Source organism: Gracilinanus agilis, chromosome 2 (assembly GCF_016433145.1).
Source record: "Gracilinanus agilis isolate LMUSP501 chromosome 2, AgileGrace, whole genome shotgun sequence".
NCBI lineage: Eukaryota > Metazoa > Chordata > Mammalia > Didelphimorphia > Didelphidae > Gracilinanus > Gracilinanus agilis.
Window position 1 is genome coordinate 632,725,297 of NC_058131.1, and position 15,506 is coordinate 632,740,802.

Below are 15,506 nucleotides of genomic sequence, written 5' to 3' on the forward strand. Positions count from 1 at the left end.
TCAATAAAATTATTGAGAGAGAGAGAGAGAGAGAGAGAGAGAGAGAGAGAGAGAGAGAGAGAGAGAGAGAGAGAGAGAAGGAAACTGCAGGTCTGTATAGCTTGCATTTTCTTTGTATATAGTATGAGATCAACCTGTAGCTTTCTTTATGTTCCTTTTCCATTTAAAAAAAAAAAAGTCTTGATGGCCCTCTTTTATTTTGCCATCCTCTCCTTATTCTTTGTTCTATTATCACCCTACCCCCATTTGAAGAAAAAAAACCCTACAAATCTATCTTATTTACTGCTAATTTTCTTTGGTCTTATTTTTATAGGCATATCCTGCCTGTTACCATTAATTGGTTTTAGAAGATAATCATTATGTTAGGCAAAATGATGTTCACTGAGGCAGTTCTTCGACTGAAACAATGTTTTGATGGAAGGTTTTCTCAATGATGATACCCTTTTCATTTTTGAGATTTATTTTTCTTCTCTCTCTTTTTTTTACAGCAGTTTTATTTGTTAATTTGTCATGATAGAAGGATTTGGTTCTAAACAATTAATGATATTATTGGAAAAGAACACTGTTAGGGGCCAACATCATGCAAAGTATGTCTGTGATTTAGGAGAAGGGGGAGGGATTTCAAATACTTGGAACCCACTTTAAAAATTTTTTTGAAAGTGGAGCTCTAGGAAATCCTACTGGAATTTAGTAGTTCCAAATTCCTAGGTACTCAAACCTAAGGATAATGTCATGGGATTTTGTTAGAAATAAATATCCCAAATTAACTGCTCTTCTCTCTTCCCTCTTCCCAGAAATGGCTATATGGGACTTCTCCAGCAGATTTTTCCTTCAGTTAATATTATTGGTGAAGTCTTTAAGCACTGGCCCTCATCTCATAATAATCTAAATAATTCAATGCAGTATATATATAGGTCTGTTTTATCTTTATTCTATCTTTCCCTCTTCCTTCTTTTCTCTTCCTCTTTCTCTTCTCTTTCTCTTTTTTGCCCGAGGTGGGGGTGTTGTTTGTTTGTTTCATAAAAGATTTGCTTTTCTGCCATTTCTTAGCCCCCTCTTTGTATATTTGTCTTTGTCTCTAAATTGGCATTTATTTTTAGTTGCACTAATTGCTATCTCCCTAAACTGTTCTCTCTCTATGCCTCCTCACCCCCCCCCCATCTGAATTTCTTACTGATTCATTCTCACTAGTGAATACTTTCCTTTATATCTGCTTTTCTAAACCACACATTCCTCTCATTCCATTCTTTCAACTAAACTGATATTTTATTAAGTGTATACAGGCTATAATAGGTGCTGGAGGGGACAGAAAAAATGAGTAAGAAATGGTCCCTGTGCTCATGCTGCTTCCAGTTACCTGGGGAAATGAGATGGAACTAACTCATGAATTCCTTTCTTATTTCCTCTTTTTTCTATTTTTTTTTTTTTTTTTTTTTTTTTTTTTTTTTGTCATTTCACTCAACTCTGCATCTGCTGTCCTGCCTGATTTCCCCCAGTCAAGATGCCGCTCCCAAGATAAACTCATCACTTCTAAAACTACCAGGCAGCTCACTCAGGCCTTATTGACTCCACCTCCCTCAGCCTCCTCTCCCCTTGACCAGAGGGCCAAACTCCTCCCAATATCTTTCTTTGTAAAGGGCAGAAGTTGGACTTTCAGCTCTCTTCACTCTGCATTTGATGGCCTTCCTAGTTTTTTTTTGTTTGTTTGTTTTAAACAAGTAATTTTATTCTATTTTTCAAGTTATAATATAATTTTACTTTTAAAATAATTTATTTTTAAGTATTTTTCCGTGGTTACATGATTCATGCTCTCTCCCTCCCCTCTTCCAGAGCTGACAAGCAATTCTACTGGGTTATACATGTATTATCACTCAAAACCTTTTTCCATATTATTCCATATTATTCAGTTTTATAAAAGAGTAATCTTTTAAAACCAAACCCCCAAATTATATACCTGTATAAACAAGTGATAAATCATGTTTTTCTTCTGCATTTCTACTCCCACAGTTCTTTCCCTCAATGTAGATAGCGTTCTTTCTCAAAAGTCCCTCAGGATTCTCCTGGATCACTGCATTGCTGCTAGTAGAAAAGTCTATTATATTTGATCATTCCACAGTGTTTCAGTTTCTGTGAACAATGTTCTCTTGGTTCAGCTCATTTCACTCTGCATCAGTTCATGGAGGTCTTTCCAGTTCATGCAGAAAATTGTACTGGTTTCAGTGTATAACTGGTTTCAGTGGTGGTGATGTTGTGTAAACTGAAGTCCACAATACCCACAAGTCCCAGTTTTAGTCTCTTTGTCCAAGTTTATATATACTTTTGGATGACCCAGAGCTCCTCCTCCACCATCACATGATATCACTCGACTTTCCACTTTGCTTACTGGTTGCTCTGCTATCAAATCAATTGCAAAGTTTTCATTTACCTCTTTCTGGCGACCAACAAAGCGAATCCTCCTGTAATCATCTTCATCATAAACCTGGCCTGTGTGGGTAATTTTCTCCCCCGTGGGCGACACCTGCACACCAAAACATCTGGCAGCCACAGGGAAGCCCCGGCTGCAGCCCAGAAGGCGGCCGAAGGTCACAAACGCCACCGCCGCAGACGCCGCCATCTTTCCCGGGATCCCTTCCTAGTTTTAAGATGCCTTCACATGGGAGACCTCTTGAGGTTCTCCCCACTCTTTTCCTACCTCCTGTTATGTGTTATTCCCCATCAATGGACAGTAAGCTACTTAAGGGTAAGGACTGTCATTCTTTTCCTTAATTGTATCTCTCAAGACTTAGCACAGTGCCTGGAACACAGTAGACAAATAACAAATGTTTATTGAATTGAATTTCTCTAACCTAACATTTTCCTTCAGCCACTATTTCCCATTCCTCTCTATTTCTTTCTCTTGAAATGTCATGTTTACTTAATGTACATCAAAGTACTCTTCCCAAGTGCTATATGTTATTTTTACTATAGAGGCATGGGGGAAAAAGAGTCATAGATCATTAGAGCTAGAAAATAGAGATCAATCCCAAAAAGACATGACTTTATAAATGAGGAAATTAAAATATACACAGACATCATTCTTTCCCTCATCCTGTGCCACCAGTGCCTCCCTGACCCTTGGTTGTGGGGTTCAGGTAGGGAAAAGCATACGAAAAATTTTAATAATAATAATAGCTAATACTTACATAACACTTTAAGGCTAATACTTTACATACATTTGGAGCTTCACAACATTCTTGCAAGACAGGTATAATTATTCTTCCCATTTTCTAGATGAAAAAACTGAAGTTGAGAAAAATTAAGTCACTTGCCCATAGTCATATAGCTAGGAGGAGGCTAGAGAAGGCTTTGAATTCATGCCTCCCTAACTGCAAAGTCAATGTTCTATCCATTACACTAAGCTGCCTAGATTTCAGAATTCAAAAGTAACCTACTAACCTCCCTTATGGTTGTTAACCCTTATTCAGTTGCAACTAGGAATCGAGCAGACCAGTGATGGCAAATCTTTTAGAGACCAAGTGCCCAAACTGTAACCATCACACAACAATTGAGCCACCCACCCACCCTTACCCACACAGGGAAGGGAGGAAGTGCTCCCATTGGGATGCTGGTCAGAAGTACTAGTCATGTGAAAAATGTCCTCAGACATTCTGTGAAGAGGGAGAAGGGAGAAGCCCCTCCAGCACAATCTAGCACATGTTCCATAGGTTCGCCAACATGGGAGTAGACCATGGTTACATTTAAAATATCATTAGAACATAAGTCAAAAGCAAGTTTGGGTTATTGTACTGCAAAGAACTGAAGGACAAGGAGATTGCTACATCCTGAATGAAACCAGTCCGCACATGTCTGAAGCTTTACCTTCTTATGACTCTGTTATCACAAAAGGAAGGATGAGATCAGCTTTTTCCCATCTCCCCCCACATTTTGGTCCTGAAGGACTGATGCTGAGGTGGCCCTATTTTTCCTTTGGTTGTCCTGCCAAGGATGGGACTTAAGTCATTAGACTAGTAAGTGAGGAAACAAAGATACAAATGGTCAGAAAGTAAAAAGACTAAATCCTCACACTTTGTAACCTCTCAGAGGACTTGGAATTCTCCTTTTTCCAAGAGCAGGAGTTTTAAACCCTGGTTACCCTATCTAACCCAGTTCTGAACCAGATAATTACATTCTCATAATGATGACAAGTAATTTTATATTATATATTTTCTCCTGAAAGCTGTTCCACATACCCAATTACTAGTAATCTTAAAAGAGGAAATAAAGAAACAGACAAAGGAGTGTAAAAAACTAAGTTAAGAGAGTTTATTTTTAAAGTGGTAGCCAGCTCCACCCTACCCAATCCTGAAGAAACCTAATTTGGGATACCATAGTGTCTACCCACTGCAATAAGAACCGTGGAATGTTAGAGCTAGGAGGGGCCTCATAGCTCTTATAGTCTAAGCATCTTATTTTACAGACAATGAAACTGAGGATTAAATAGTTAACATCACTCTCTTATAAAGGAAAAGGAAAATATTACTTCTACAAATACCTTTTCCTGTCTTTCATCTAAATGGGCAGTAAATGTCACAATGGAGAAAACCATCACGGTTTAATATAAACAGGTTTTTTTCTGTTGAATTTTTTTTTGAGTCAAAGCCCATGTTTAGAGTCTAGCTATAAATACCTATTTTATGTGTTAAAAGGTCCAAATGCTAGCCTTCCTTGTGTAATGGAAGGTTTATACTTTGCAGAAGATCAGGCATTCAAACTTCACAGATGGTAAGGGTAAGTAAGGTTTCTCATGCAAAAAAAAAAAAAAAAACCCTTCCTTGAAGATAAAGCTGTTCTAAAAGTTTGCATTACACATTCTGGATTAATTTCATTTAACAAGCATTTATTGCGTACCTACTGGGTGTCCACTATGCTAGGTGCTCCAGCTATAAAGACAAAAACAAAGCACTCTCAGCCATTGAAGAAATTGCATTTTATGGTGGAAAGACAACAAGAAAACACATAAGCAAATACAAAATACATACAAAATAATTCCAATGGGAGAACAATAACAACTAGAGGGAGGGGGTAATTAGAAAAAAGCCTCATGTAGGAAGTGGCTTCTGATCTTCCCTCTGTTAGAACTAAGAATTCCAACAGGTAGAAATATGGCCATAGGATCTTTTATGTAGAACTGGAAGAGACTCTAGAGTCCATTTTGTCCAGTCCTTTCATTTCTTCATTTCAGCCCTTACCTCCTGTCCTAGAATAAATACTGTGATATTGGTTCCAAGGCAGAAGAGTGGTGAGGGCTAGGCAATGGGGGTGAAGTGACTTTCCTAGGGTCACACAGCTAGGAAGTGTTTGAGATCACATTTGAACACAGGACCTCCCATCTCTGGGCCTGGCTCTCAATCCACTGAGCCACCATGCCTTGCTCACTTAGTGGTAGCCAGTGAGGAAAAAAGAAACAAGTATTTAGTAAGAGCCTACTATATGCCAAGCATTGTGCTAAATTTTTTAGAAAATTGTTCCTTTTGGGAGCAGCTAGGTAGCATAGTGGGTAGAACACCTGAGTTGGAGATGAGAAGTCCTGGGTTCAATTGTGGCCTCAGACACTTCCTAGCTTGCAACCCTGGGCAAGTCATTTAATCCCAATTACCCAGCCCTTGCCACTCTTCTTAGAACTGATACTAAGACAAAAGGCAAGGGTTTAAAAATGCTATATAGAAATATAATCTCATCTGATCTTCCCAACAATTCTGTGTGATAATGAGATTAAATCTACCCTGCCCAACTTTAGATTTAATCACCAAAGGTGAGAACATCCCCACTTAACTTACAAGTTGGGAGATCTGTGACCCACGTGTGCTAGAGTGAGTGACAAATCAAAATTTACTGACTGCCTCTTAGGCAGTCCTAAGAAAAGCATCTGTTGTGATTGGAAGGCACAGGAAGTGATGCATAAGAAGCCCCTTTAAAAGAGACCTCAGTGAGTTCAGCTGGGTTCTTCTTGTTTGTGGCTTGGACTTGAAGGAGCTCTGGAGCTGGGACCCTGAGATCTTGGTGAGACTGTTCTTAAATCTTTCTCTTAGAATTACACATGGCGAGTGTAAAGACTAAATCTTCCTGGAATCCAGGGCCTTCCTGCCCTTGGCCTTCAAGGCTGAATCTCTCTTGATTGAGGGCTAATTAGATCTGCCTGGGTTAAACTAGGCAGTGATTCCCAAAGTAGGTGCTACCGCCCCCTGGTGGGTGCTGCAGCGATGTGATGGCCACAGGTGCATTTTGGGGCAGTGAATAACTGTAAGGAGATGGTGATAGTATAGAAGTAAGTAAGCTAAGTAATATTTTTTCTGGAAAGGGGGCTGTAGGCCAAAAGTTTGGGAACCACTGAACTAGGGGATCGGAACAAATTACCTAGTATGTTAGATTACTTATCCTATCTTATCCTCTCTCCCATTTCCTTATTTCCTCTTCCTCTTCTCATTTGTAAATAAACTTCCATACAAGTCAATTTGACTTGAGGTTATTCCTTAATTGGGGATTGATAATTATTCAATTCCCTGGCAACCAAACCTTTTAATATTCACCCAATCAAAACCCCTTTTTACCCCTTACATAACCTGGGAGGTAAAGTCTATTATTACCTTCATTTTACAGTTCAGGAAACTGAGGCAAATAGAGGTGAAGTGAAGCTCAGGGTCACACACCTAGTAAATGTTCATGGCTATTTGAACTCAGGTCTTCCTGATAGCACTACATAACCCAGCTGCCCCTAATAGATGTATATATAGGCTATTTGGGATATCCTCTCTTTTTAGCCTTCACTTTACCTCCCCACCTGGCTAATCTCCAAATGACCCATGAGTTCATGGCTCAATGAACTTCTGTCTCTGTTGTGTCTATTCTTCCTTCTTTCAGATGGCATGGTATGGTTTTGATCCTTCAAGTTCTGAAGGGTTAGAATGGTGAGCCACAGGAGATCTGTGAGCTGGAAATCTACCAGAAACTAGAGAAGTCAAGTCCAGCGTGACCTGTTTGACCCAGCATAGGTTAAAAGCAGATAAGAGGAAGCCACCACAACTCATCCATCAACCATACCAAATTAAGAAGTGAACTAGGGAAGGCAAATGCTATATAGAATCTGCTTTAAGTTTGAACTAATTCTCCTCAAAGACCAGGGTGGTATAGGAGAGAGTGTAGACCACAAATATTGGAAGAATGTTTTTAGTAACTTACATTCTTGCTGTATGTGTGTATTAAATCTCCATCTGTAGAAGCTAACTGATGTTAATTGGTTAAATGAAACTGGGACACTAAGCAGTGGTGACTAATATTAGGAAAGACATACCAGAATGGGAAAATGAATTGATAGAATGAGAAAGATATGCCCAACTCTTAAGGATACTTCTAAAACCCTGAGAGGGAGGTGTAGCCTGCCTCACTCAGGTCCACAGTCTCACTATGCCCTTAAATCCACAAGACCAAAAGAAGAGATGACAAAGAATATGTTCAAGACCTTTGAAACTCCAGCCATATCTGTAGCTATTCAAGTTGTATTTTTTCTTTTTGTCTCTGGATATTATGAATCCTACTGATGGTGTAACTATACTGGTAGGTCCACACCATGCCCGTCTATGAGGGTTTTGCCATCATTCATCTGGATTTGGCTGGCTATGACTTGATAGATTGCATCATGTAGACATGAACAGAAAGAAGGTGTAGCTTCACCACCATTACTAAAAGGGGTATTGTTCATAATATCAAGAAGAAGCTGTATTATGTCGTCCAAGACTTGAACAGAAAATGGCTACTGCTGTCGCTGCTTCTCCTTGAAGAAGAATTTAGAGCATCTGAACACCACTGGCATTGAAGGGTTCTGGTGTTCAGAGGCTTTCTTCCAGTCATCCTTCCTGACCTGGAAATCCTGTGACATTCATAATTTCACTTCTACCTTAAAATGTGAGATTGATATCCAAAAAGATAGATAGATAGATAGATAGATAGATAGATAGATAGATAGATAGATAGATAGATAGATAGATAGATAGATAGATAGATGGATGGATGGATGGATGGATGGATGGATGGATGGATGGATGGATGGATGAAGAGAGAGAGAGAGAGAGAGATAGTATGGTACATGCACCTTGGAATTGGTGACAGAAAGTGAACCAAGATCAGAGCCCTGGCACCTAGCACAATGAAAATTAAGATCACAGCTCCTGCTAAACATAAATACTCAGTGTACATTTGGTGGCTTCATTCTGGCTTCTACCTATAAGTAGAATGGTTCACCAGGCAGGAATATGATGAATCTGGTCCATCCACTGTCCAAGCCAATTCTTCTAAATGGATTATTAGTACATGCATGAGATTTGCTACCTCTGTGTTCACAAAATATAAATTTGCCCTGACAAATATATACTTCATGTTAACTACATGAAAATGGAATAAGAGTTCTTTCAAAAGAAACTTATTGTTGGGGAAATTTGTATGTGATATTAAACAAATATGAGTACTTTTTAGATTGTTCAACCATTACTCATTTGACCTTATATTCAAGAAAGTATTCTGTTCCTTTACATTTTAGCATTATATATATATATGTATATATATATATATACATACACACACACACACATATATATAATTCATGTAAAACCCTGATACAGGTATTACTTGTGGAAGGTGAAACTAATTTCTCCATAGAGAATTACCCTGGAACAATGGCAATAAGGTTCTCTGGCTCATTGACATGTCAGTTTAATAGTTTAATTTCTATGGAAAATCAGATGTTATTTAATATTGTATTGGAAATCCTATTTTAGCAGTAAGAAAAGAAAAAGGAATTAAAGTAGGCAATGAGGAAATTAAGCTGTCATTCTTTACAGATGAGATGATGGTATACTTTGAGGATCCTAGAGAATCAACTAGAAAATTAGATGAAATAATTAACTTTAGTAAAGTTACAGGATACAAAATATTTCCACATAAATCATAAAATTCTATATATTATCAACAAAGTTCAGTGGCAAGAGATAGAAAGAGAAATTCCACTTAAAATCACTGTAGACAAAATTAAAAAGTTGGTAATCTACTTGCCAAGACAGAGGAATTATATGAACACAAATACAAAACATTTTCACACAAATGAAGTCAGATCTAAACAATTGGAAAAATATTGCTTGTGAATAGGGTGAACTAATATAATAAAAATGACAATTGTGCCTAAATTAATTTATTCAGTGCCATACCTATCAAATTACCAAATAATTGTTTAATAGAAATAGAAAAAATAGTAACAAAATTCTTTTGGAAGAACAAAAAGTCAAGAATATCAAAGAAATTAATGGGGGGGAGGGGGGAGAATGTGAAGGAAAGTGGCCTAACAGTACCAAATATTAAACTGTACTATAAAGTAGTAATCATCAAAACAGTCTGGTACTGCCTAAGAAAAAGAATATTAGATATACAATATACACGCGTAAATAGTGATACCATAAGTAAATTAGGAGAACATAGAATCATTTACCTGGCAGATCTATGGAGAAAGGATGAACTTATGACCAAACAAGAGGCAGAAGGCATTATAAGATGTAAAATGAATAATTTTATTATATTAAATTAAAAAGTTTTTGTACAAACAAAACCAATATAACCAAGATTAGAAGGGAAACAACAAACTGGGGGAAAATTTTATAGCAAATTTTGAATCCCTCAAATCTATAAGAACTAAACAAATTTATAAGAATACAAGGCATTCTCCAACTGGTCAAATATAATGAATAAGCAATTTTCAGATGACGACATCAAAGCTATCAATAATCATATGAAAAAATGTTCTAAATCACTCTTGATTAGAGAAATACAAATTAAAACAACTCTGAGGTACCATCTCACAACTACTAGATTGGTCAATATAACATTGTAAAGGAAAGTAATAAATGTTGGAGGGGATGTGGCAAAATTGGGACACCAATGCATTGTTGGTAGAATTGAGAACTGACCCAACCATTCTGGAGAGCAATTTGGAATTAGGCCCCAAGGACTTTATAGTCTATGTATATGTATATATCCTTTGATCTTGTAATACCACTACTGCATCCCAAAGAGATCATAAAAATAAAGGGCCTACTTATACAAAAATATTTATAACAGCTCTTTTTGTGGTGGCAAAGAATTGGAAATTAAATGTTCAATTGAGGTTCAATAAATTGTGGTATATATGTTGATGATAAAATACTCTTGTGATATAAAAAACAGGCAGGATGATTTTAGAAAAAGCTGAAAAGATCTGCACAAACTGATGTAGTATTCTGCAAAATAAGCAGAACTGGGGGAACATTGTACAGCAATATTGTACAGTGATCAACTATGAAAGACCTCGCTACTCTCGGCACTACAATGATCCGAGATAATATTGAAGGACATGTGATGAGGAATGCTATCCACCTCCAGAGAAAGAACTCTTGGAGTAGGGTCAAATCATACTATCTTTCACATCAGTTCATTTACAGTTTTATTTTGGGGCTTTGGTTTTATATGAGTGTGCTCTTACAGGGGCAGGGGAGGGGAGGCAGGGAGACAGTTTGGATCTTATAATTTTGGAAAACATATGTCAAAAATTACTCTTACATATAATTGGGAAAATAAAAAGATCTTTGAATAAAAAATGAAAATCAGATATTAAGAGTATCTGAAAGTCAGATTTCCAGCATCTAGAAGAGCTGACTTTTCTGGAATTTCTCTCCTAAGGCTAAGAATGAATTCATAAATGAGTATATACCCTGATGCTGTCCTAGCAAAAATATATGTTGAATTTAAGCCTTACAAACTACTGCTTTGGTTATTTTTTTTCCTTAACCCTGTTCTCCCTACCCCCCACCCCCACCCCACCTCCATGTCATGGGGTGAAGTTATTCAACTTTATTCTGCCAATAATAAAATCATATATATTCACACAGTTGTATATTTGTGTATCTGGTTAGAGAAATTTTGCATGGTAACTTAATGATTTCACATGACAATAGAAAACCACAATTTGTAAGTCATCCTAAAAACTGAGAATTGTAAATAAGCATAAAATAAACAAAAAATAAGCATCTGAGAAGGGATGTGAATCTGGGTCCTCTGATTCCAGAGCTAGTACTCTTTCTGCCATGCCACACTGATGAGGTAGAACTTTCCAGGTATGGAGGAAAACCTGTGAGAAGGCATGCAGTAGGGATATGGGGATATTCAGGGAACAGCCCATTCTACTTTTTCATAGTTTTCATTTATTAGGATAAGAAGAGGATTAAAGGGGAGGGAATAAGTTGCAAGTAAATTTCTAGATGCTGAAGGGGAGATTAAAGGGAGGTGAGGAGAATCTAAGAGGGTGCTTATCAACTGGAAAATGGCTGAACAAATTTCCAGCACATACCTAGGATGGACTATTATTGTGAAGTAAGAAATGTACAAAAGAAATTCAGAAAATCCTAGGTATCATGCATCTACTTAGGAAAATAAGGAGCAAGGGAAACAATTTATACAAGGACAGCAACATTGTAAAGAAAAACAACTTTGAAAGACTTAACTGTTTAATTATTAGACTAACCATATATCAGTTTTGATGAAGCATGTTACCTACTTCCTGTCATTTCAGTGATGGACTAATGGTGCAGGAGACACATATTTTCAAATGCCACCATTGTGATGATTACTTTTGCTCAACTATGCTACTTTTTGCTACAAAGTTTGTTCTCTCTGTCAAGTTGTTGTTTTTTTATGGCAGTTGAGGGTGAGAGAAGAGAGATTAGCAACAGTGATGCAAAAAAAGAGAATGATTGAAACAATTTTTAAAATGCACACAAGAGAATAGAAGGAAGTACAATAGAGTTTTGAAAGTAAATTCTCCCTATATATATTTTAAAATATGGTTATAAAATGGAGATTTGTGGTTTTACATACAGTCCTCTTTGTGTTCTGCTAGGTATGAAAATTCTTTCTTGGTGTTTAAGTTTAGAATTTAAAATGTTATTTAAAACATTAAAACATAAATGAAACCTATAATTACATACTTGATGAGTTTTTAAATATATCCAGCAGGAAATACTCTTGCACCATCAACTTTTAAGGACAAAAGAAATTTTCTTTGGCGGCAGAGTTCAGTATTATTTGTATTTGTTTAAAAATTGTCAGCTGAAATCATTATTCCTGTCTTGGCAGAGAACTTTTGCACAATTAGGGGAAAAATGCTGAAATCCATTAGGTTTATAGACCCAAAAGATGGAGGAAGAGGGAAAAGAATAGAAAAATCTTAGTCTAAGTAAACAAAAACAAGTTTGCAGCCAATAAGGATGTCAAGGAGAGCTATTGAACAGCATCTAGATCGTTTCAGAGGAGATCTGTGAAGCTTACACCTCTTGAAAGCAGTTATTTATTCCACACTGAAACCTGGTACTCGTCACCTCTTAGTGCCTAAGACATTCCTTGAAATTGTTAAGAAGAGAACAGTGGTATCTAGTTAGCAGTAATGCAGAAAAGATCTCTGAGGATAAAGGCAAAAGATTCCATGTGTAAATCTAGCCATAATTAAAAGTTTGACTGCATTTATCTTAGAAATGGTAAAACCAGAGATTCTGTAATATCATAACATACTCAAGGCATCAGCTTTTAAACATCCAGATACCTATATTTTTTATTCATCCCATCTTTCCACATGACTTTTAGATAAGTAAAATTTCTAATTGAAAAAGTCCTTCTAGTTGGGGCACATATATCCACCTCCTCCCTCCCCACTTCCAACTAGATAGATGTTTGTTTGTTTTTTCTTTACAGGATCACCCTGAATTCCTCTCATCTTGACAAGAAACAGCAGCAAATTTTCTAGATGCGAGCATACCATACTTGACATTAGGGGCTAAGCTGATTTACAGATGTTTTGAAGATGAAAGCTAACAAAATCATCACCTGCTAAATTCTGCTGACCCTTGACTCTGAATTACCCAAGTTGAGTATCAATCAATCATCAAGTATTTAAGTGCCTACCAGGTGACAGGCATTGTGCTACAAACTGGGATATATTACAAATAAAAAAGCAAGGTAGTCCTTGCCCTTCAGCAGCTTGCATTCTGGTAGGACCAAGACATACATTCACAGCCATAGAGAGAGCACATGGAATCATAATAGGGGGAGACAAAAGCCCTAAAAAGCTGTTAGCTTGAGTAGTTCCTAAAAGTACCACATAGTTATGAGTTATGGAAATGCTTCAGATTTTATCCACCAACCAACTAGACCACAGCATCATCTGCCTGCCATTGCTGACCTATTCCTATTCACTAGGATCAGCACCCTACACACATCAGACCTGAGCCCTGTGCCTTCACACTTGAGTCTTCCAAAAATCCAGCCTTCCAGCCCTAGAGAAATTAATATATTCCTCTTTGGAGCTCCTCCCTTAGAACCCACTCTCATCGATTGGTAACTGAGTGTAGGCAAACTAACCCACTTAGTCCACTCTATCTGCTGGCTGACCCTACATAACCATTCTTCAGTTCTATATTCCATTCTGCCAAAGTCTCAAGTGGTCTAACCACTTATGTCTTCTCCCCAATCCTTTCCACATCAGAACAAAGCACCTCTTTCTTATCATTACTCCCCTATGTGTTGTCTTCCCTTATTAGAATGTAGGATTCCAGACAAAAAGGGTGTCTTTTTAAATATTTGTATCCCACACACTTAACAACAGTGCAAGGCATATAGCAAATACTTAAGGTTTTTTTAATCCATTAATTAATTTATTATACCCACCACAGAAAATGCAGAAAGTGCCTAGGATTCACAGGAGCCCATAAACAAATATAGAAACATAAAGCTGTAGCTCACTAAACTGTCCCTATAAGGTAAAGGCACTTTGATGGCTATGCCCCATTCATCTCAGCCCTGCATTATTGGAGAAAGTCATTATAATAGCGGGGATAGCAAGGTCTCCATCTCTTTCCCATACTTATCCCCCCATAACACTACTCAACTGGTACCACCCAAGGCTGGGAAAAGCCCCAGTCTTGTCAGAATCTATCCTTGTAGGCCGCTATGGCAACTATGCTGTGAACTTCTACAAAAACTCTAGTCACTCACCTGTGCTTAGGAAAGAAAAAAGAAGGGCAAAAAAAAAAAAAATTGCCAAGAGTTTGAGGCCAATAACTTCCCTCTCAGGCCAACTGGAAAGCATATGTCCACCTCTGCCCTATTATTATTACTCCTAATGATGGAGAGAAATCCCTTTCAGCCACATAAAGCTCTCCCTCCCCGTCAAGAATCCAGTGAGGTATGTCACACCATAACTCCCGTTCCCTCACTGCTGCATTTTGGGTCTGGAAATCCAAGAATGTCCCCCTTATTTCTTAATTACAAATGTTTTCTAGTCACAGGTCAGACAATTAAGGGGCAGAGTGGATACAGTGCAGGTCTGGAGTTAAGAAGATTCATCTTCTTGAGTTCAAATCTTGCTTCAGACACTACCCTCTCTGATCCTGGACAAGTCACTTAACCCTATTTGCCTCCATTTCCCCATCGATAAAATGAGCTAGAGAAGTAAATGGCAAACCATTTCAGGATCTTGGCCAAGAACACCTCAAATGGGGTTACAAAGAGTCAGACACAACTGAATAACAACTATGGAATGGTAAGGAGGCATGAGATGGGGTAGTAAGTAGGCTAGTTTGGCTTAACCTAGATCAAGTGAAAGGATTATTTGTGGGGTAGTTCAGAATTCTTGAGGTAGAGAGGTACTCCATGCAAACCACTCTTGGTCAAGAGAACCCCAAATGTGGTCACAAAGAATTGGACACAACTGAAAAACAACTGAACAACAGCTGAAAAGTTACAAGTGGCTTGAAATCATGAGCATAAGAAAATCACTAAATGGCATTCCAGAGTCAAACTAAAGATTATGTGATAACAGCAGCATATTTTCACAAGAAAAGTCTCATGTTACGAACTTAACCCCTAAAGTCAGGTGCAAATCATTTTTTTTTACCTTTTCTGCCCAATTATTTTTAAGAACCTTTTTTTTACTGAAGGTCTTTGCTTCTTAATTTATTTCTTATTACAACATGTCCTTTCTATTCACTGATATCCAGCAAAATTTTACCTGGTTACTTAATCTAGCCAATAATACACCTCAGAACTTTCTGAGCATTAAAAAAACCAAACAGTAAAACCAACCTTCCCCAGAGGATGTCCCAAAACAGGTCTTGGCGCAGCAGAGAGGGAGCACCCACTAAGAGTGCCAAGGTCAATTTAAGTTAGCTACTTGATAGTGAAGAAGAGATCATTTTTACTCCAGAGTATACATGATTTCATCATCAAGAGGTTTCCCTCCATTGCTATAGATAGTAAACCATCTGTACAGGTCCCATGAGGATTAAATGCGATAATGTAGTACTTGCACTCTTAAAGTACTTAGCACAGTGCTTGGCACACAGAAGTTGTATATGAGTGCTTATTCCCTTCCTCCATAATCGTATCCTGTTTGATTCTTGACT

The 15,506-nt window shown here is 37.6% G+C and overlaps 1 protein-coding gene across 1 annotated transcript; it reads right to left on the reverse strand.

The window, feature by feature from the left end:
- Positions 1-2,124: 2,124 nt before the first annotated feature.
- On the reverse strand, positions 2,125-2,614 carry LOC123236299 (NADH dehydrogenase [ubiquinone] iron-sulfur protein 6, mitochondrial-like). Its single transcript, XM_044662600.1, has one exon. It carries the CDS (start codon positions 2,612-2,614, stop codon positions 2,234-2,236), a length of 381 nt encoding a protein of 126 aa, XP_044518535.1. The 3' UTR covers positions 2,125-2,233.
- Between the last annotated feature and the right edge of the window lie 12,892 nt (positions 2,615-15,506).

Excerpts from the sequence above, each read along its gene's own strand:
- LOC123236299 (XM_044662600.1), bottom strand. The coding sequence starts at position 2,614 with ATGGCGGCGTCTGCGGCGGTGGCGTTTGTGACCTTCGGCCGCCTTCTG.